Source organism: Prosopis cineraria, unplaced genomic scaffold (assembly GCF_029017545.1).
Source record: "Prosopis cineraria cultivar Desert tree isolate PC_DT_omini unplaced genomic scaffold, ASM2901754v1 PC12, whole genome shotgun sequence".
Classification (NCBI taxonomy): domain Eukaryota; kingdom Viridiplantae; phylum Streptophyta; class Magnoliopsida; order Fabales; family Fabaceae; genus Prosopis; species Prosopis cineraria.
The window spans coordinates 12,481,880-12,503,975 of NW_026555343.1; the positions used below are offsets into that span (position 1 = coordinate 12,481,880).

Here is a 22,096-nt window from a genome sequence, read left to right on the forward strand (position 1 = left end):
ACTTGCTTCAACAATCGTACATTCATAATTAATAAGTGTGTATATGCATTTAACAAGCAAGCATGTGTTAATTAACAAATTCAAAAATCTAATAAAGGTTAGTTGTAGAAAGGGATAAATGCACGACCTGCTTCAACAAGCATGCATTCATTAATTAACAATTATCTATGTGCATTTAACAAGCAAGCATGTGTTAATTAACAAGTTTAAAAATCTAAAATGTCTTAGTTGTAAGAAGAAATAAGTGTGGGGCTTACTGCAACAAGCATTATTCATTAATTAACAAGTATCTATGTGTATTTAACAAGCACAAATCTGACAAAGCTTAATTGTGAAAAGAGACATGTGTGAGACATGTTTCAACAAATATGTCCTCGTTAATTAACAAGTATTCATGTATATTTAACACACAAGGGTGTGTTAATTAATATGTATATGGATACTTGTTAATGACCTTCGACAGCTAGTGAAAAGTAAGAAGAAAATAAAGAGTGATTATGTCTTTTTGCTTTTATGTTTGGTTTGGATAAAGGAAAAAGAAGAAAATAAAGAGGAGGAAAAACTAGGAAAAAAATTTTCCAAAAGCAGTAATTTTTTACTATTTTTAAGGAATTTTTTTTCTTAGTTTTCCTTTATCTTTATTTTTCTTTCCATTCAAATAAATAGTTAGGCATAGCCGGTCATTCACAGCAAACTCAGAATTATTTGATCTTTTCTCATAATAAATGTCTTTGGATAGTTGGATGTAATTTTTCCAATAATTAATGATCAAGTGATCATTATGCTAACTTTTCGTGGGGTACATGTCCTAATTTTTAAAATTGCATTTAGGATAAAAGGACAAAACTATAATGGACGATCCGCGCATTTGCATGGACTCTCAAATAAGATAACTGTTCATCACTACCTGTTAGAGATTCTGTAGAATAAAGATTCCTTGTGTCACGTTTCCTTTTGCATAATCCAAATTGTATGTCCCTATTATGAAAATGATTTAACAATGAAGTGCGGTCACGCAACTCTCGTGACAAAATAAGTTTCTGCATTGTACAATAATTTGTTAATTTAAATTTTAGAAGCAGAGAAAAAATAGTTATACAGACAAGTGAGTTAAAAGCAAAACCCTAGTGAACCAATGGGGTTAGATCTAGTAAAATGAGCTAATCTTTGACCAGATAGTAATCTAATGTTTGAATTATTATAGAAAGATGTGCCCACATTAAGTGTCTGACCTTTTCTCAAATAAGATTTACCTTTTATAAGAAAATACTTGTGAGTAATTCAAAAAAATAAAAAAGAGTACCTCACACATATAAGCCAAAATTATTTTGTGAGATTTCTTGGTAAAAGACTCATAACAATAGTATCCATGTTTTGAAAGAGGCTAGAGACCTCTAATATACTTCTCTCTAATGTCATTTATAATGTCTCACATCAATTTCTTTTTTTCTTTAATCATTAGATTCTTCATAAAGAAACATTTTGATATCTTGAAATCTTAAAATAGTAAAATTTTGTTTTTTTTTTTACAATTTTTAAAAGAAACATATCATAAAATTTAATATTTTTCTTTGAAAAATCATTAAAAAATACAAAAATATATCGTTTTGGTCTTCAAGACATTAAAATGTCTTTTTTTTTCTAACTTTATATAGAAAGCAATGATTCAAAGGGGGGAAAAACAGGAAAAACGAATGCAGCAAGACATGATCTTATTAGAACATACGCGTAGTTGTAAAAATGAACACGGTAGCCCCAAGGAGTATCCAATTTGAGGAGGATTTTAAAGGGGGGAAAAAGAAAAATTATGAACAAGTCTTGTTCTGAATGTAATTTGATATTGAAGTGAAAATATAATACTATTAATTTTATTTTCACTTATAACAATAATTTCACAATGCACAAGTAAATATTATTAATTCAGAAGTCATTTCTTGTTTAACACTTAGTAATATTTAATGAAGTCTCAAAGTTAATTATACCTAACTACTTAAGACTATAATTGGCCTAATTGGAACGTAATAAAGCTTATTTGGAATTTATATATTTAGCTTACAGTAGTTTAAAGTATGATTAGACTTAATTAATAAAGCTCTTAACAGTTAAGGAATTCACTTAAAACTACAATTTCACAATTTATAAGTAAAAATTCATAGTTCACAAGTTAAATTTTTTGTTTAATATAATATATGGAATCTTTATAAAATTAATTATACCAACTTAAAACTACAATTGATCTAATTAGGATGTAAGAAAAGTAATAGGGCTCATTTAGGATTTACATATTTAGATTGCAGGTACTTTTAAACTAAATTTAATTAATAAAACTTTTGACAATTAATTTAACTTTCACTCACAACTGCAACTTCATAATTAATAATTTATAAGTAAAAATTCATAATTCACAAATCAAATTTCTTTTTTAATACTTAATATAACATGAAGTATTCATAAACTTAATTATCCTTACTTAAAGCCTATAATTGATTTAATTGAAATGTAAAACTCATAATTCACTCAATAATTATAACCTTAAACAGGTATAATTAACCTCGTGAAGACTCCATGTTATATGATGCATTAAGCAAGAAATTTGATTTGTAAATTACAAATTACAAATTTTTACTATATATTATGAATAAAAGCCAAATTAACAAGAATATTATTGTCTTTATGCCCCATCTCAAATTTACACCCAAGTTCTAAACAACTTGGCTGAATTTATTTGTAAATAAATTTATTATACAGGATCTATCCGTAATTTTCTTAAAAAAAAAAAACCATTACGCAAGATAAGTTAGCAAAAGCCAAAAATTTAAACCCATGGACTGTCATTTGTACTTTAAAAAAAAAATTACACATTGCAGGCTTCCTTTGGCTCTCTTTTGGCCGCGAAGTCAGAAATTTCTCTATCAACAAAAAGCCGAGTGAAAATCCAGCTAGCATGCTGCAACAATTTTTTTTTTTTTTAACTTTTCCTCTCTCTCATGCCTAGGTATTACATTTTTCTTATTTACAAGGAAGGAATGCAACAAACAACTACATGAATCAAAGTTTGGTGGGTGTCCGTTGATCTATTTATCTAGCTCTAGATCTTTGAGTTGCTTTTTCAAGAGGGCATGCTCGTACCTCATTCTCTCAAGCCTAGTCTCAATCATGTACATCTCATCTTTCAGGAAGTGAATCCTTTTCTCCAACCAAGCTATATCTGAAGCGCTTCTGCTCACTCCATATTCCATCCTATTCACATAATCTGTTGGAGTGCTCACATGGATCTGTTGGGGCCTCGACAACAGTATAAGTATGCTAAACTGCTGCAACAGAATCAAAGGTTAGAACTGTCCCATGAATCTATGTATAATACTCCCTCCGAACCACAATATAAAATATTTTCTAAAAACCCCACTTGATCCAAAATACAAGGCATTAGGTAAATTTCATATATTTTTTTCCAATTATACCCTTATTTTAGTATATTCCATTCAGGATATAACTGGAAAAATGTGAAAATTTTTAAAAAATCAACATTTTAACCAACTTTTTCTGGAAAATGTAAATTATTTAACAATGAATTATTTTTGGGTCCCGAAGGATCATAAAAAGTCAAGGCAACATAAGGCTGGCTAATTGAAGCATTATAGTGAAGAAGTACGCACCTGCATAAAGAAGATAACAGCAAAAATGATAACTAGGAATAGCGAGAGATGGCTCTGACTTTTTAAACAAGACCGGAACTTTGTCACGCATTCTCTTAACATGCATGAAATAGACGTTGAGTCAATCAGATTTCCTTGCAACTGGCTGTCAACGTTGCGATTAGAACGAACGATGTCAGATGTAAGGGGTAGAATTCCAGGGTTATTTGGCTCTTGTGAACTCTCTGAAGATCCTCCGGCTATTTGTTCACTATCTAAATTTACCGCGCTAGTTTGTGCCCCGCCAGCAGTAGGAGCGCTCTCTGCATCATTAAGAGAAAATTACTTCAACCTTCATCATAATTAATATTTGAAAAGTACAAAATCTTTGGATTGACAGATAAGACAAATAATAAACTTTGCAAATATCAAACCTTCTTGTTTTTCAAGGTTCTTTTGCTTCAACAACTCATGAGCCTGACAGAAATGAAATTAGAGATACTCAGACACAGATAATAGTGGAGAACATTGTTGAATACACAAAAAAACATGTTTAACAGATCATATGAACTTGCCATGTTTATCCATGTAGCATAAGCTTCTCGGCATTCTTCAATTGTTGACTGTACTATTTTGCCTGCAATTATTTACAATCACTTGGAGTTATAAATAGTTCGATTTATGACTTTAAAAGCAATGCACACATCCAAATGAACTCAATGCATTAAATACGGGGATTGTGCCCGGGTGAGAGTGAAAGAATGTGCACTGAGAAAACTTCTAAAGATTCAGTGAAAATGAATGTCAATCTCCTCAGAGATAGATCAGACACTTGAAAATGACATTATTTTTAAGAATAATTATTATGACAAAAGAGGGTTAAATTATAGTCGTCAAAAACTAGTGAAAAATTGGAGATAAAAACTAGGCAACTCGTGAAGACACAATCACATCAGATTAAAATGAATCGTGTGCAAATTGTGTCTATTTGTTGCAGAAAAAAATGAGTTATGTAAGTCTACACAACGTATATCATGCAAGGATTCAAAAATATGTAATTTATGCAGAAAATATAGTGCATCATAGATCAAGAGAAGATAAAAGATATGTAAAAGTTTTATACATACAGTTATACATGCAATTGCAGTGCAGTTATGAAGCTAAACTCAGACATCATGAATCTAATTAAGACATTGACATTGTTCAATGAATACATTTTTTTTTCCCGTAAAACTACAAATCACTAGACATCCATCTAAGAAAGCTCTTGATCCAAGAAAGCTCCTTGTTCATATAATATGAACTTTGACTTGATTTATCCTGAGCTGAAATCATAATTAAGCATTATAAATTCAGGATGAACTCATCTACCACGAATAGCATGTAAAACCAAATGGCTACATAGCAGATGTAATTAACAACTCTGTTTACTATGCAATTTAAAAATTTAAGATGTGACTTTCTCTATGTTCTTATATGACCGGCTACAAAACAAATGTATCATAGCAGATGCAACAATGTCATAAATCTGAACCATTTAATGTTATAACGGATGAACATCAACAAGTTACAAACCACAAAGTCTTGGTGCAACATAAGGTAATAATGAGAAAAGATGATAACCCAAACAAACCAAGGTTATATATGAGTAAACTATAGACTAAAGGAAAACTGAACACCTTTCCATATAGTGTTCTTCGAAAATGCAACATCCACATAAACCCGCAAAACACAGCACTCTTTTGATTCATTGTTGTCTTTCTGGACATCCCACCATCCCTGGTCATAAATGAGGAAAGTACTTTGTAAGCAAAAACTACAAATGATTAGGGCAAACGTTCTTGGTGAATAGACACTTGAAAATATTAAATTTACTAAAGAGGGACACATGAAGAAACTCAAAAGCAACATAGTTGTTCAATTTTTTTTTTTTTTTGGGGAATACCAGGCTGTTCAACTTTAAATATTATTATTTATTCTTCAATGTAAACTATATTTCCCAAGCCAAATAAAAGGATTCGTTTAGAGCTTTGTTTGTTCTCCTAGAGTCACAAGAGTAAAGACATTTAAAATAGTATATGCATTTTGAGGCATCCTTATGTCCCTCCTGACCCTCCATAACATTCTACTTTCTCCTTCCCCTTTGTCCATGCACTACCTGACAGAAGTATATATAAATAATCATGCTTATTCTGCCACTTCACAGCCAGCCCATACTTGTTCTCAGGTCAGGCCCAGCACCATTTGTTTTTCCCGAGACATACATGAGATATGTTCCATCCTCTTTTTGGGTTGGATTTCTTTCTTCTAGAGTATACTCTTCCACATAGCCAACTAATTCTGATATATACTTGGTAGTATGGAATACTAAATCCTACATCAGTATAGGAGGCTCAATGAGCTATTTAAGTGGGTTTGCTCTCCCACTTCAACAACTAGCCTTTGGAGTAAAGTTCCCTCTCCTGCCTAGGTATCCATCAATTATGAATATGAGCTCTTAAATATTAAACAAATTTAGAGTGATTTTTGAAGATATATTATGAGATTTTTTCTAATAAAATGATACTTCATATAAAAAGAATAGAAAATTATTTTATCTCATCCAACAATTTTATTTTGAAAAAAAAATTACAAAATGTCGATATTTAATATAAAAAATTAAAAAAAAAATTATTCATATTCTGTTCGACCATAGTCCAACCATTGACCCTTAAACCAATGCTACAACTCTGGTCTTTTAAAGCTTGAGATATATAGTACTCAATTAAGCAAAAATCATCTCTTTAGATTCCTATATTTTTAGCTAAATTGATCTTCTCTTTTTTCTTCCCCTGAATTTGATCTTTGCTTTCGCAGCTGCAGCTTGGGTATTCTCTAGGGTTTTATGAAGCTAGCTTAGAAGGCTTTGTGTCCATTGATTCAATTGAAAGGAGAATTATCTTCTTGTTTTCATCTTGATATAAAAGCACCCATGGATCTGAACCCTAGAAGAATGACCCCTTCTGGAATGGTGAGAGCCATGAACGTGAGCTCAGGAAGCACCAACTCTTATTCAGAAATGCAAGATGGTAATATTCAATAGACAACCATCACAATGACGAGCTCTAGTCTGAATTTCTTCTGTCAGTATATATTTGAATGTTCACATTCATCAACACCTCGTCTATATACAAGTCATTCAATGGGCTGATAGTAGCTCAAACATTTCCTTGAACTTTTCAACAGAGCCATCCTTTCTCAATGGCATTAACCTTTCTTAAATATCACCATCCGGTGACAATGATGCCTGTCCAGCAACTCCTTAAATTATGGCCAATTCCTGATCAGTGCTGTGGCTTCTAGCCATTAGGACTGGGTTAAGGCATCTGCACCCCCAAAAAGAAAGGGGCAAAAAACCAAAATTAGCAGCCTCAACATACTTCTTTCCTTCAATGATGCCATTCATAGAGAAGGATCTCTCCACCTTGAACAACCATTCTTTCAAGTCTTGATAGGGGGGAAATGTCAGGGTTATTTTATCCCTAGTTTAAGATAATTAGGATAATTTACATCAACTTATTTTAATTAGGATATCTTGGTTACTTTTTAAATGAAATTAGTTGGATTAAAACTTTCTAGGATATATAGGATTTATCTTATTACCCTTCCTTATCTTAGTTTAGATTATTTTGATTATTTGGATAGCTATACATAGGGCTCTATAAACACGCCCTAGATAGTTTGATGTTAGACCTTTTTCATGATTTGTATAAGTTATTTAGTTAGACATCTACTCCTTTTCTTTTACTTCACCCTCCTTTCTTTCTCCCTTTCTCCTTTCTTCTACCTTATTCTATGTTATATAATCATAATATTGAAATATTAGTTGCTGTTATTGTTAGTCGGTTAGTTATAATTGTTAAGGGATATAGCCGTTAATAGGTAGACTGTTAGTAGCTGTTGAGGGGTATCCTTATTTATATAAATACCCTACAATTCAATTGTAATCATTATGAATTATCAATGAAGCTTGTGCACTATTCAGCCTAATCCTCTTGTCCCTCTGTTTCTCTTTCTCTCTAATTCCTCTCTCTCTTCTACCTTCTCTGTTATTCTCTCCATTTCTCCCTGTCCCCTCAATTTCTCTCTATATCAGAATTATGCTAATATAATAGTGGCATCAAAGCTAGTCATCCTCAGCCATGGCACACCATTCATTCCACAAATATGAGGATGACCACTAGATGTGGCTTCATCAATGGGGGTGTGTGAAAGAATTCAATGAATTCTTTGATAGCCACACTAGTGGATTAAAATTGCAAGAAAAATATTTAGTTTCTGCGTATGTGGCTAGGCTCAAGCTAGAACTTGTAGAACCAATGCATCTCTTCAAACCAAGAATGATGCAAGAAGCTAGAAGCCTTGCAAGAATGCAAGAAATCATGCTAATGCATAAGGCAGAAGAGAAGCCATGGGCACTTCAAGATGATTATAGGTCACAGGAGATTTTAGAAAGGGATGAAGGAAGTACACCTCAACAAGATTGTGGGAATCAGCAAGCCAAAAATGGCATTAGAAATCATGGGGATCCCGCAGCTAGAACAATTGACATTGAAGTTGAGTACAAGAACTGCAAGTCGATGGTAGTGATTTCAAGAAGGTTTCTTTACACGAGTTGGAAGGTGAAGTAGGCTCGAGCATCTCTAACCATGACTTCTCAAGCTCTTTCACTGTTGGTATGGGTAAAACCATCAGTCTTGACTTGAGTTTGGATACCCAACACTGTTCAAAACTTCAGTGTTGCCCACTTACAGAGCCACTGTCACCCTCTATTCCAACTTTCTCTTTGCCTCTATTTCTGATCAACCCATCATTACCTATTTCTGTTTTTCTGCCACCACCACAAGCTTCTCCATTGCTGTCTCTTGTTTCTAGGGTGTCACCGTTGCTGTATCCTCTAGTTTCCCCATTGCAGTCTAATTCTGTAACTCCAAATGCCCCATGGTTGTTTGCTCCATCACCACCACCACCTTTTGTCCTCTCATTAGTGTGTGCATGTCTTACCCATGCCCATTTAAAGACTCTAGACTTCTCACAGCTACAGGACTTGGGTGAACTTTTCACAACAGGAAGGGAATGTGAGAGTAAGCTTCAGTGGGTTTTTTGTCTACACACGTGGCTGCATGGGTCAAAGACAGCTATCCTCCATATCAAGTGGGTGTAGTTTAAGTGGATGGCAGGTAACACCGATGGTCAATACATGGGTTCAAGTTTCAAGAAAGAAAAAGGAACTACTCCCTGATTTTTCTATTCAAAACGTCACGTGGCTAGGTCCTATAAAGGTTGAAAAGTCAAAACCCATTTTGTCATGTAGGTGGAAACTTCAGATGCAAAAGCTATACCTTTTATCCTTATTGAACTTGTACCAGCTTCTGAATTGGGATAATTGCATGGGCCCAATGCCACTCAAAAGGCATTACAATCAACCCATTGAAAAATCTGTCTTATTGGGCTTTTCTTTGTCTTCAACTCCTCCCTACCCACTTGTTTGTTCTTCTATGGCACAGAGGAGGATTACTAAAAATGCTTTTGGGCTCAAGCATGGTGCTCATTATTTCCATTTATTCAGAATCAACAGTAACCAATGACAGTGCACAGTAACTGTGAACAGTGACAGAAAAAAATGAACAGTAGCTTCTAAAAGTTTAATGCTCTTTTTCCAATATTTCAACAAGGTTCCCTCAAATTGCTATACATGACCTTTGAGGACAAAAGTCTCTTGGGAGGGGGGTATTGTTATATAATCATAATATTGAAATATTAGTTGCTGTTATTGTTAGTTGGTTAGTTATAACTGTTAATAGAGATACGGCTGTTAATAGGTACTGTTAGTAGCTGTTGGGGGTATCCTTATTTCTATAAATACCCTACAAGTCAATTGTAATCATTATGAATTATCCATGAAGCTTGTGCACCATTCAGCCGAATCCTCTTGTCCCTCTGTTTCTTTTTCTCTCTAATTCCTCTTTATCTCTTCTACCTTCTCTGTTATTCTTTTCATTTCTCCCTATATCAGAATTATGATGATATAACATCCTACGTCTTGCCTTCTTGGAGTTTTATCACTAGTTTTACTCTTCAGACAAGGAGAAATGATGGGAAAAAGAATTAGGATTATTTTAAATTTTAAAGTTAATTTCAGTATTTTAAGATTATTTTTTAAATAATTATAGTTGGATTGGGATTTATAAGATTTATCCTAGTGCCGTATCTTATGTAGGATGATCTTATTTTAGCAAGGTTAGTTTAGATTACTTTTATTATTTGAATAATAGAACTTAGGGTTCCATAAATAAGCCCTATGGTGAGATTGTTAGATGTTTTTTATGATTTGAATAAACTATGGAGTTTGCATCTACTTCTCTCCCCTGTTCTCATCACCTAGAAACATGATCAGACATTTCAGATTACTGACAGCTCACAGCAGACCAGCAAGGAGACTAGACAACTTTGATAAAAGTACTAAAAAAGCTTTGTCTTGCACACTCGCAGGAGCTTGCCAGCTCCTTGGTCATGTAAAAAGTAAGCACTTATTTCTCCTTGAGGCCATCTATATTCCCTAAATGCAGCTTCCTTGTTGCATTTTTGTGGAAGAAATCAGATCTCCGTTTAGGTGCATTTAATGAAAATGAAAGAGGTTTTACAACTGGACAACATAATCTGAAAAACTAGTTTTTCTTCCAAAAGAATCTAGTATGGCTTAGAGTTACAGAAAATTTCTGATTATATGCATTGAAGTTTACAGAAGCTTACCTCAACACGGAAATAATCTGCATAAGGTACGCCACTGACTTCTTGTGATGTCTCTAAAACCACATGACTGAATGAAGAAAAAAGTACAATGTCAAGAAAACAAATAAAGTGATTCAAACGCTTCCCCATATATTTCAACTACTCAATGCAAAATTACAGTAACTTCACTTCAAAAAAAATATTTATATTAAAAAAGAACAGAAAAATATAGATTTTAAAATAATATAAGAGCAAACTCAGTCATAATTTAACCAAGCATACAGAACTATTACTCAGCAGAGAAGAAAAACATCCTGTAACATTCTCCTTAACTAGATCATGATGAAGAAAATCCCAAATTAACTCAACAATGACTCCGATCCTGAATGTAGGAGCTAGTTGGGGGGTTTGTTTTGGACCCAAATGTAAGACCTCAATCTCCTTTGTCTCCTATATTTCTTATTTTTTTCCAAACTACCCCTATAGTTAGAGTTTTGTATGAAGAATTAGCTACATTAATAATATTCTAATGTAAATTATTAAAAGGAGGGGTAATTTAGGAAAACTAGCATACATCTTTTTACATATAACTAACTTACCTAATTTCCTTAATCTATGTGAATTAGTTAACTAGTTATTCCTATATATGGGAGCTGAGGCAGTATTTAACAAGAATCTTCCTCCTCTCTTCCACTACTTGTACACCCGTGCCCCCTCTCTCCCCAATCAGTAGGCGATATGTGATATGAAGAATGTGGCAATTCACATGATTCCAATATGTTGCAATATTGCATAGACACTGACACCACTTCCTGTTTTTTTGAGGCTGCAAAATAGCTCAACAGATATTTTCTTCATGTTTTCAATACACCGAGCATCAATGTCAATTTCACATCTCCTGAACCCCTCTTCAATAACTCTATTAAGCCACTTTGTAAGGATAACCCAAGCCTACCTGATTATGTTCTTAAACTTCACCCCTTTTTGCCCCTATCTACCAGGGACATCCATCCTAGCATCCCCATAACTTTCCCTAAACTTAGCCCCTGTCAAAAACTCATTTAGCCCCAAGAATGTTAAAATCAAACTGCACATAAGTTCAGTGTTCAAGTGCAGACTTAACTCTCTTCCCAGATGAACGAGAGAAGAGAAATCAAAGATAAACATTAGGAGATTGACGAGCAACAGCATAGCTACAACCTGTTCTTGTAGATTCGCAGTGTCTGAACTTCATGACAACCACCAAATTTCGCTCCTTAAAAGGATTCAAAATTACATGAGAAACATGAAAATATAATTGCAAAAAGAAAAAGTGAAACACAGGCAAAAACAAGGAACTTTGTATTATTGATTGTTTAAAATAGAAGCAGGTGATGCATACCAAGGTAAAGTTTTATTGGATGTTGAAATGACTTTTCCCGGGTATACCCAACTTCTTGAGACTGCCATGAAGTACACTTCAAGTCTGAAAGTAACCATCATACATACCAAAAGTATAAGGCTTTGAAAGACTATGTATTCTTTATTCCTTACCTTACTTAAAATAAATAATACAAGATCAGCAACAAAAAATTAATATTCCAAAAGCTAATTAAGATGAAAAGGTAATACAAGATTCAAGCAGGCTACCTTTATCTCCACATCTTTCATGAAACAACTCATGAAAATTAACAGCGTTGTCTGATAAAAAGTACCTAAAGAAGTCCTCCACCTTTATCTGCAATTTGTAAATCAGAAGGTTCAGACAAACTTTTTTACACGTTAGTTTCAACTATTAATCAGTACATGCAAGTATTACATAAACATTTAAGTTGAATTTTCAAAATCATGGGAACTATTTTAATATAAAATAGGAGGTTAATATTTTTTTTTACGAGAAATAACATTTAAATATTTAAATATTTATATAAAAATACTTGTTTTGAAAAATTCAAAAAAAAAAAGTCCAAACATTTTATAAATTAGGGGGGCATGGCAATGCATTTTTTGTTCTTGATAGAAAGCAACTTTCCTTGGTGCCAAGTAAATGAGGCTTATTTGCATTGTATGAAGGAAGCATCAATTTCTTGGTAACTTAATAACATGTACAAAAAATATCAAAATAACGAATTCTCTCTCCACTCTTGCTTTCTTGAAACCTCTTTCATCCATACCAAATACGACTTCAGTGTTTTGGAAAACTACTCTGAGAATCTCAGCCACCTCTAATTTAAAATCATTATACACACACTCTCAAGTATTTTCTACAGACTGCTGGACAATACGGTAGTGCATCGCAAAAATCAATTCCATATAGGGCAAGGACACAGGTTACTTGAACATCAAGAAAGAAATCCGTACACTTTCACCCCAAAGGGAGTCCTGGTGTGGACTATGTTTAACATCAACAGATATAGGGTAATCTTTTAGTAACTTTCTATTTGTAACACAAATTACCGGAAACTTTGATTCTGCAACATTTGTGTAAGCCTCCGGTACTGCAAAGGCATAAACAAGATCAAAGCATTATATAACAGCAAAGATACCAAGAATCATAAGGACAAAGTAGTTAAACCAAAAACACAGCACACTACAACATTCATAGTATAGATAGATAGATAGATAGACAGTGTATCTTGATCTTGCAAGCATACAATATTTCTCTGAACAACCAATTATTTGCAATTCATAATAAAGCATTAATCTGCAAAGCTAAAATTCTATAAAACATTGGATAATAGTATCCTGTTAAAATACATAAGCCAATATGCTTGCAGCACACAATTTATTATGCTGCATAACAAAGCATGGAATAAGCATGGTGATCCTTCTTCATGATCCAACAAGCTCTAAATGAGATGAAGATTTTCATCATTGTAGATTTCAATAAATGCACAGGAGAACTGCATTAGTTTTCAAAGCATGTAATAAAACTTGAAAATAAATTACGATGAAATCCCAACATGAATGGTTTGTAAACTTCTTCCCATCCTTCAATAAACAGAAAAATCATGCTGCTGATGTTGCATCCAAGAATTCCCTTCCGGTAATAAACTTCATAAAGTCTCAAATATTACAGCACTAACCTAACAAAGAGGACCTTAAGACAACTTAAAAAAAAAAAAAAAAAACACACACACACACACACCCCTGCGCAACCCCTCACTTGATGGACCTACTTTTCTTCAGCACAAGGATTACTATTAACACTAACTGCCTATCACATTGAAACCCATCAATCTCCTAAATAGTGCCTTCTCTGTCTATATCCAACAATGCCAGAAGTAACCACATCCGTAAAACCAACAGGTCATGAAGCTTGTTTTCTTCATACAACAGTTAAATGGAATTCTAAATTTCCTCTTCCTCAAAGGGCTGCTCTAAGCTGAATTATCCTGAGAAACACCTAGTCCAGACCCTTAATAAATAACATATAAGATATATCCTCTGAATTCACACAAAACAAGAAGTTGCCTTCCCACCAATTATTCCAATTTCTTTAAGTCCTTCATCAAACTATTCCTCCTATCCATAACTACTCTATGGTTAATAGCAATTTCCAGTGCTGATAATTGCAACCAAACATGTCTTACAGAGAAAGAAGAAAAAGGAATAAGGACTTTACTCCTAACATTAAAAAGGAAACCTTCCTCATTGTGACATATCATCCATAACATAAACTTTCAATGAAGTTGGTTGAACCATAGAGATGAAATTGAAATTCAGACATGGCCACAAGGCAATAAATCACCTTTATTTCCAAATGTCAAGCATATTATTTCATATTACAGAATTAATTACACTTTTCTAACCTGAAAGTTCTCAACTATATATGCTACAATAGTAAATACAATTTATTTTCTTTTCATGATAATACGCACATGAATATATGAATGTCTATACAAGGAAAGTACATCATAAGGCCAAGGAGGTTGGCCTCTTTTATAAAATTAATGGGTACCCATGCATCATTGCTGACTTAAGAATACCAAAAACTCTTGGAGAAAAAGTTTATGGGTATTTTTGCACCTTAACCCTAAGGCCAATATGAGAATAACACCCTTTTAGCTGGACTGTGCAAGAAAGCAATAGTTCCAAAAAGAAGAAGAAGAAGAAGACAGGAAAAGGGAAAAGGGAAAAGGAAAAAGGATATTTGTAGCAAACTTGAACCACAGGAGATAAAAAGTTAATAGCCAACAAACAAGTTATAACCTAATTTCTTGATTTGGTCTCTTTAACTAGCACAGCTTCTTGCACAAAATATTTGCAATACAATTTCACAGGCAACTTCTGAATTTTTGAAATAAATACATAGATTTAGATTTGGATTAAGTTCAAATTCATAGACTTTTATGTATCGAAATGAGGGATTTAATTCAAATATGCAATAATGAATTTGTCTGGAAATTGGCTACTCTCATTCCATAATTTGCAACCATAGAAACAAGAAATTGCAAGTGAAATTTGTCAATTTATAAATAAAAAACTTGTCAAATATATCACTGCTACTTCAAGTGATTTTCTCTTCTTATACCCTAATTTACAACTTTCAAAACACAAATTTCCAACAGATTGTCCATCATTAAGGTTTTCACATCAGTAATAAGATTCAATGTCACAATCTTGTGGGTTATAAGCCAAATCTTTATAAACTTGATCAACATTTATTGGTCATATATGGAGACAAGTGTTTATAACTTGGCAATTATGTCACTATGATAATCCCAATATTATACTTTAAAAAAAAAAAACATTAAGTGATCGAGTCTTTAGTCTTTTTATATTCCATATAAAGATTGCAGTCTTTGTCGTTATAAATTATATATTCCAAGTTGCCGGGTTGCTGCTTCCACGATGGCCAGCTATGAACGGACGAATATTAAATTTACATTTTGATTTTTGGTTAAGTAAACAATATATAAGTCAATGTCTGGTTGCCCTAGTTTAGCAACACCACCTTCCCTAGCTTGAGCCTGAGTGTGATGTTTAGGATGCTAACCCAGCATGGGCATACATTGGTGTGCAAGTGTCTCTCTTTTCTATTTAGGGGGGGGGGGAGCTAGGTCAAGGGTAAAGTATTTTAAGGCAATGTTTGAATTAATGGATTTGGATTTGGATTTTATATTTGAAATCTTAAATTTCAAACATCACATTTAAAATTCATGTATTTAAAACTCTTTGTTTAGATAGATTAAAATATTTCAAATAAAGAAAAGAAATGAACATAAATTTAAAACGAAAATAAAAATTAAAAATGATGAGTTTATTCATTTTTTTAATCACTAAGAGATAAGAAAAAATATGAGAATCATAGAGATATCAATAGTAAAAATGCAAAGAAAACAAAAAGCTTGAATGTGTAGAGGGAATTTGAAATTACAAAAAAATTATAATTTAAAATGAATTTGAATTTGAATGAAATTTAAATTCATAAAAATTAATGTAAAACAATATACATTGTTTAAGCCATGCAACAAAAGATTGATTTATAGTTCATAAGAATTACAACTCATACACCATAAATAAAGGCAATGATTTGAATCATGTTGCCCGCGTGATGATCAATATCTTGTTATGGATATATATATATATATTTTTTGAGTCATGTTGCGTGTCTCTATGAACTTTGGAACTTGCCCTATCAATAAAAAATGGCACTCCATGATGTTGAAGATGGCTAAAACCGTAGCTAGCTAGCAAGCACGAATTATCCCAGAAAGGGCAACACAATCAATCATGAGGATCTCAAAACAAGTGTTGGTGTTTGTTGTTCCTCTGATAATGGCTTGGTTGTGTTTGTATCACTTCAACATCAACACAACCAAAAGCACAAACCTTGTTTGGTCTTCACGCAACACCAATACCAACACAGCACAGTTCAGTGCTGTCCAACTCCAGCCAGGATTCGATTATTTTGTGTTTACGTTGCGATGGCCGAACGTTTTCTGCGATACTCCTCCAAGGAGAATCCTTTGCAACCCAATTCACCATTCATGGACTTTGGCCTGAGTTCAATTTTAAAAAAGCTCCTGAAAATTGTCAACCCACTCCTCCTATCACTCCTAATAATGTAATTAATTGATTAAACTCTCTTTTTCTCACAAATTGCTCTATTTCTATGTATACAAGCGGGTTTCTGTTCTGTGTCACTGCATGCAGCTTATGGTGTTCCAGCAAGATCTGCTAGATTACTGGCCAGACTTGCAGAACGCTCAAAGCTTTCAACAAAGCATCCCATTCTGGGAACATGAGTGGAACAAGCATGGAACCTGCTCTTACAACAAGTTCGCACCAATTATCTCAGAATAACTATCGATCTCGCAAAAACGCATGCTCAATCCATCCTGACCAAATTAAAAGCAGCTGGTAATTTCTAGTAGTATGAGTATATAAGTGAGCTTGACACCGCATCTTAATCTAAAGTTCATGGGTGCTCCTACTTGCTTATATATGATCCTCACCTTAATTAACTTATCTCAGTTGTTCTCTATGTGGTCAGATCCTCTTCCTATGACAACTCTAACATCATGACTCCCAATTATTATAGGATCTTCAAGCATGAGTAGACTTGAATCGATGAGTGAAGTCATGCCCGGGCTAAAAAATTGAGTTTAATAAGATAACATACATTTAAAAATTAAGTTTAATAAAATAATATATATTTATTAAAGTGGAAAGACACAAACTTGAGCGTTTGAATTTTGTGTTAAGATATGATATCTGCTCACCATTAATTATTCACCAATTTGTTCTTTCCATCTGTTTCCAGGAGGTTGCTCCTCATTCCTAGCTAATAAGCGATATCAGATCTAGGTTTGATTGACATAAAATTAATTTGTTATTTGTTTTAGGCATCAATCCAGATGGAAGGACTCCACATGGTGAAACAGAAATACTGAAGGCTGTTAAGGATGCCACAGGACATGATGCATTGGTAACCTTTAAATTTAATGCCACAACAAATCACCGTCTTCTTCATGAGGTTCGTCTGTGTGTCGAAGACGATCGGGTTACGCTCCTTGATTGCAACATTGCTTCCTTTTTTGCTGCTCCTTAACCTTCACGACGTTAATTTTCTCACACATCACTCATCGCGTAAGTTCATTTCTGTTCTTTTGGTTTTTTTTTATTGTCTTTTCTCTCTCTAATTTTATTCAGTATTCTAATTCTCACATTCTTATATAGTTATATATGATAAGTTTATTTATGAATGTAGACAGAGGGCTGAGTTCGATACTTTTTAGATTTATCCCTAGTTAGTCAATTTTTCAGCAACTATAATGTCCACTTTAACTATGCTTCTCAAACATTACATTATAATTGTAATTGTAATCCCAAAACAAACAAGTCTCACGGTATTATTATTATTATTATTTTCACAGGGAGGACGCTGCAAAGTCTCTTTTTTTCTACCTGGCTGTGGTAATCTTGATGTATCATGTTCAAGTCTCTTTAGTGTTTGATTCAGGTAATAAAATGTCTGTTTCCTCCTTCGGTGCTTATTATACGGATCTATTAACTATTTTATATAACTTCATTAAGTTCAAATAAGATAGATGATTAGTGATGAAAAAAGGGCAGTTTAAAAATAAGTCATAATTTATTCATAATTTGTTGTCCATTAATATTCCATAATTTGTTTAAAATTTGTCTAAATTTCCAGCAAGAAAATAATTCCCTTCAAATGAAATTTGATACTTGTTTCTATAAATAAATTACTAAATCATAAGTGATTTGAAATGTTTTTCATATATTTTGTTATCATCAAAATCAAAAACAAGTTTAGTGAAGGGTTATTCAATAAAAAAAAGGGGAAAATAATTGTTATCCCATAAGAATATTAATGACAATGAGAGACCCTGAATCCCTGAATTGTCATTAATGTTCTTATAGATCCCTAATTGTAATTTTTCCAAATAAAATAATAATTCAAAGAAGGGAAAATATAATATTTGGTCCCTATAATTTTATAGAATTTTATTTTTAATCCCTATAGTTTTTTTTCAATATTTTCAATCTCTATAGAAACTAAAACCACTGATATAGGGACTTGTAAAACAAATATCATCCAATTAATAGAGATCACATGAAAAGAAAAAAATAAAAAAAAAAGGAAAACGAATTCCATATCACCTTGTAATGTGTGATAATGATAAGATTTTAGGTTAAAAATGTAGATAACTTACAATTTACAAAATCTATAATATATAGTAATAAAAATGGAACAGATTAGAGTAATTCAAAATTCATTTTTTCTAAATATTATTCTTTTCTTGTTAACATGTGCACAATGTTTTATTTTAGCTTCTCAACCAACTATGAAGTTCAAATTATCTATCGTTATTAATCTGTATTTTTAAAAACCTTGACCTGTTTTGACCTAAATCACTAAATTCAATTTTGACCTAAATCATAAAAACCTGCTTGACCTGTTTTGCACGTCCATCAGTGTGTGTGTAAAAGAATCCATTTCAGCATGATAACTTCTTATATTTTTCAAATTTCTTACATTATAATATGTGATATTTAACCAGAAAAAAAAAACATATTTGGCGAAATTTTTTTATAAAAAATACAATATTACTTAAATTTTTCAAATAATGAATGTTTAGTGCAACAACTAAATCTGTCTGTGGGGAAGATATTAGTTGGTTACTATTTTCTTATATTTCTTTTCTTAAATGGTTTTGCGGTAACTGGGCTTATTAGGTTGATGGTATATTGTGTTGTATAGGCAAGCCCAGAGTAATTTTATTTTTCGATATTGAAGCTTAAAATTTGCCAGCCTAATGGTTTAATAAGAGGCATTATTCATTTTTTGTATCAGAGCCAATAGGCTCAGACCCGACCCATTTTGAAACCCTGGTTCCATCAAGATCTCTTCTTCATATTATCCATTTGTCTATCATGAACATGCAAATCTTGTCTGGCAAGAATGCTAACTTTTATTCTAGCAGGACTATGAAAGTATCCTCAAATTATTGACGAAGGAAGCCAAGTATGTTCCAGTTTTGGAGCTGTCACTGTAATGACTCAGAACAGTCTTGAGGTTTGACTCACAATTTTGCCTTTAGGACACACACATAAGGCACACTGGTTATTAGATTCTGGGGCCACTAGTCACGTTGTCAGTTCTTTAGATTACCTTGATGAATACAAATATACTGGTCCTCCTTTACAAATCCATACTCCTAATGGCCGAAAAAAGCATGAAAGTGATTGGTAAAATAGAATATATGCTTTACATAGTGGAAGAAACTATAGTCCTTGTTAATAGTCATACTGCTTCAATGACTAAGCTTTTGGCATTTTAGGATAGGCTACGCATCTTAACTACAATGTACTTAATTAGACATTTGGCTTCATTAAAGGATCAATTGTCATCTGTTGATAGTAATATAATAAAGGAAGAATTTCAACTAAGGACTAGGGAAAAGAAATATTCATCAATGGGTCCCAAACAAAATTCTGAAAATTGTACAACAAATTTTTTGGACTGAATTGAAATAAAGTTGTTGGCTGAAAAGACCGAAATGTCGTTCTGCAAAAGAAACAAAAAAGGCAGCTAATCAAAAGACTTATTAATCATATAATTTCACTAGTTAACTACACAACAAGACTTGTTAACTAGTTAAATTTACTCACTAATCCCTACCAAGAGTTATTAATTAATATTATTTGGTTAAGAAGTAATATTTTGCAGTTTACAATTTAAGATAATAATTTCATGAGTAATGGATTTGTTACAAATTTGATGTTAAATAAGATATCAAGTGTCATTTAACAAGTGACGATGGACAATTAACTAGTGCTATTGAGTAATAATAGGTAAAGTTACATTATTAATAAATAATTTAGTTGCTTTTTATATCAAGAGATTAAACAAGTCTTATCACTATATTAACGAGTCAAGTTACAAAATTAACAATTGTTATTGTGGAATTAATAAGTAAAGTTTAAAAAATTAACAAGTAATGTAGTCAAGTTTAAGAAGTTACTAATTAACAAGTAAAGTTAAGTGGTTAACAAGTCATATTGTATAGTTAACAAGTAAAGTTATTTTGCACAAGGGCACATCGGTCTTTTCAGCCAACAACTTTATTTCAGTTCAATCCAAAAAATCAGCATAGAATTTTTAAATTTTTTTTGGACCCACTAGTAAATATTTCTCTTTTTTTATCCTTAGTTGAAATTCTCCCTCTAGTAACTGTGACATTTGTTTGCAAGCAAAGTAACCTCATTTATCTTTTACTGTTAGTGAAATTAATTTTGTATCTTGTTTTGATCTATTACATGTAGATGTGTAGGAACAAATTACATACAAGTTTTATATAAGAAAATTAATTACCACAAGATTCATTAAGAACTGAACTAAGGCCAATTCAATGATCTTAATTCAATTGTTATTAGACTTTTTGGGACTTAAATGTAATTCTCCCTATTTTTTAATTATTGTGGTTTATTTTTCCCATGCAACATGGGTATATTTGATGACTACTAAAAATGAAGTTTTCTAGCTATTATCTAAAAATCTTCTTTACATATGTACAAAATCAATTTTCTGCTAAAATTAAAGGGGTTTGTAGTGATAATGGTATTGAATTCCACAATAAAAATGTGACAACTTATTTTGTAGATAATTAAATTATTCGTGAGATCGCTTGTCCTTATGCCCCTCAACAAAACAGAATAGTTGAGAGAAAACACGGACATATGCAAATGGGCGCAGAGAGTGTACGGACTGCCACATACCTCATCAATAGAACCCCCTCTAAGGCCATTAATTAACAAACATCCTATGAAATATGTACATAAACAATCAGATTTAAATCATTTACGAATCTCTGGGTGTTTAACTTTTGCTAAGACATTAGGGGTAGATAAATTATTTCAACCTAGATCTCAACCATGTATATTCTTAAGATATCCTATAGTAGCCAAAAGGGTTATATGCTATATAACATTAAAGATGATAAGTTTTTAGTACAATATTTCTTTTCAAATTTTAAAAATTATGTAATATAATCTGATTTTTATAATTAATAAAAGTTAACTTTGCTTGTTGACCAGAAAATGATCTTAAAAATTACAATAAGGAATTTAAAAATTATAGACAATGACTTCAAAATTATAGACAATAACAAAAAAAATTTATTGGTCTTTTTTTATAAATTTTGAGGTCCTTTTATGTTAACTTTGTTAATAGTAGAGACTTGATTATACCATTTTTAAAATTAAAAGAGAATATTATATAAAAAAAAATTTAAGGTTTATAGGCGAATTTGTTCTTTTGTCTTTTGGTGACGAAGCTAGTGAAGATAGTATGATTAGGGGGAGTGCACCTAAAGTTACAGGATCGATCCATTTTTGCCAGGTCACAGGGAGTAGATTCCAAGCTTATCAAAGTGGGCTTGCGTCTGTTGAAAATTACATGTAAGTTAAAGGTGTCCTTTTGCGAACTCGCACATTTTTTAAGATGGGCGTGAATACATTGTCCTTTTCTGTATTTAAGAACAATTTTAAATGAGAGAATATGACAATTTTGAAAATAACTAGAACCAATGTCACCAGTTGCAGCCAAAGTCTAAAATAACTAAACTTCCAAGCGAGTTACCTATTTTCTCCAAAGTGAATTTTGAAAATTTCCTAACCTACTTTTGACTTCCTTAGTATTCATCTATCATTCCTGTTTATAAAAAAAAATTACTCCA

At 32.4% G+C, this 22,096-nt stretch overlaps 1 protein-coding gene across 1 annotated transcript; it reads right to left on the reverse strand.

Annotated features, from left to right (window-relative positions):
* Positions 1-2,797: 2,797 nt before the first annotated feature.
* On the reverse strand, positions 2,798-13,679 carry LOC129289105 (protein VASCULAR ASSOCIATED DEATH 1, chloroplastic-like). The gene is made up of 11 exons (XM_054925919.1): positions 13,640-13,679; positions 12,843-12,883; positions 12,036-12,123; positions 11,788-11,871; positions 11,607-11,661; positions 10,428-10,494; positions 5,315-5,414; positions 4,211-4,272; positions 4,070-4,112; positions 3,657-3,958; positions 2,798-3,314 (listed from the first exon to the last, which is right to left on the reverse strand). Exons 1-11 carry the CDS (start codon positions 13,677-13,679, stop codon positions 3,075-3,077), a joined length of 1,122 nt encoding a protein of 373 aa, XP_054781894.1. The 3' UTR covers positions 2,798-3,074.
* Positions 13,680-22,096: the final 8,417 nt, after the last annotated feature.

Excerpts from the sequence above, each read along its gene's own strand:
- LOC129289105 (XM_054925919.1), bottom strand. The coding sequence starts at position 13,679 with ATGTGGTTACTTCTGGCATTGTTGGATATAGACAGAGAAG. Across the intron at positions 11,662-11,787 it reads TCCAATAAAACTTTACCTTG|GAGCGAAATTTGGTGGTTGT; the intron begins GTATGCATCACC and ends AATCCTTTTAAG. Across the intron at positions 3,959-4,069 it reads GAACCTTGAAAAACAAGAAG|AGAGCGCTCCTACTGCTGGC; the intron begins GTTTGATATTTG and ends TTAATGATGCAG.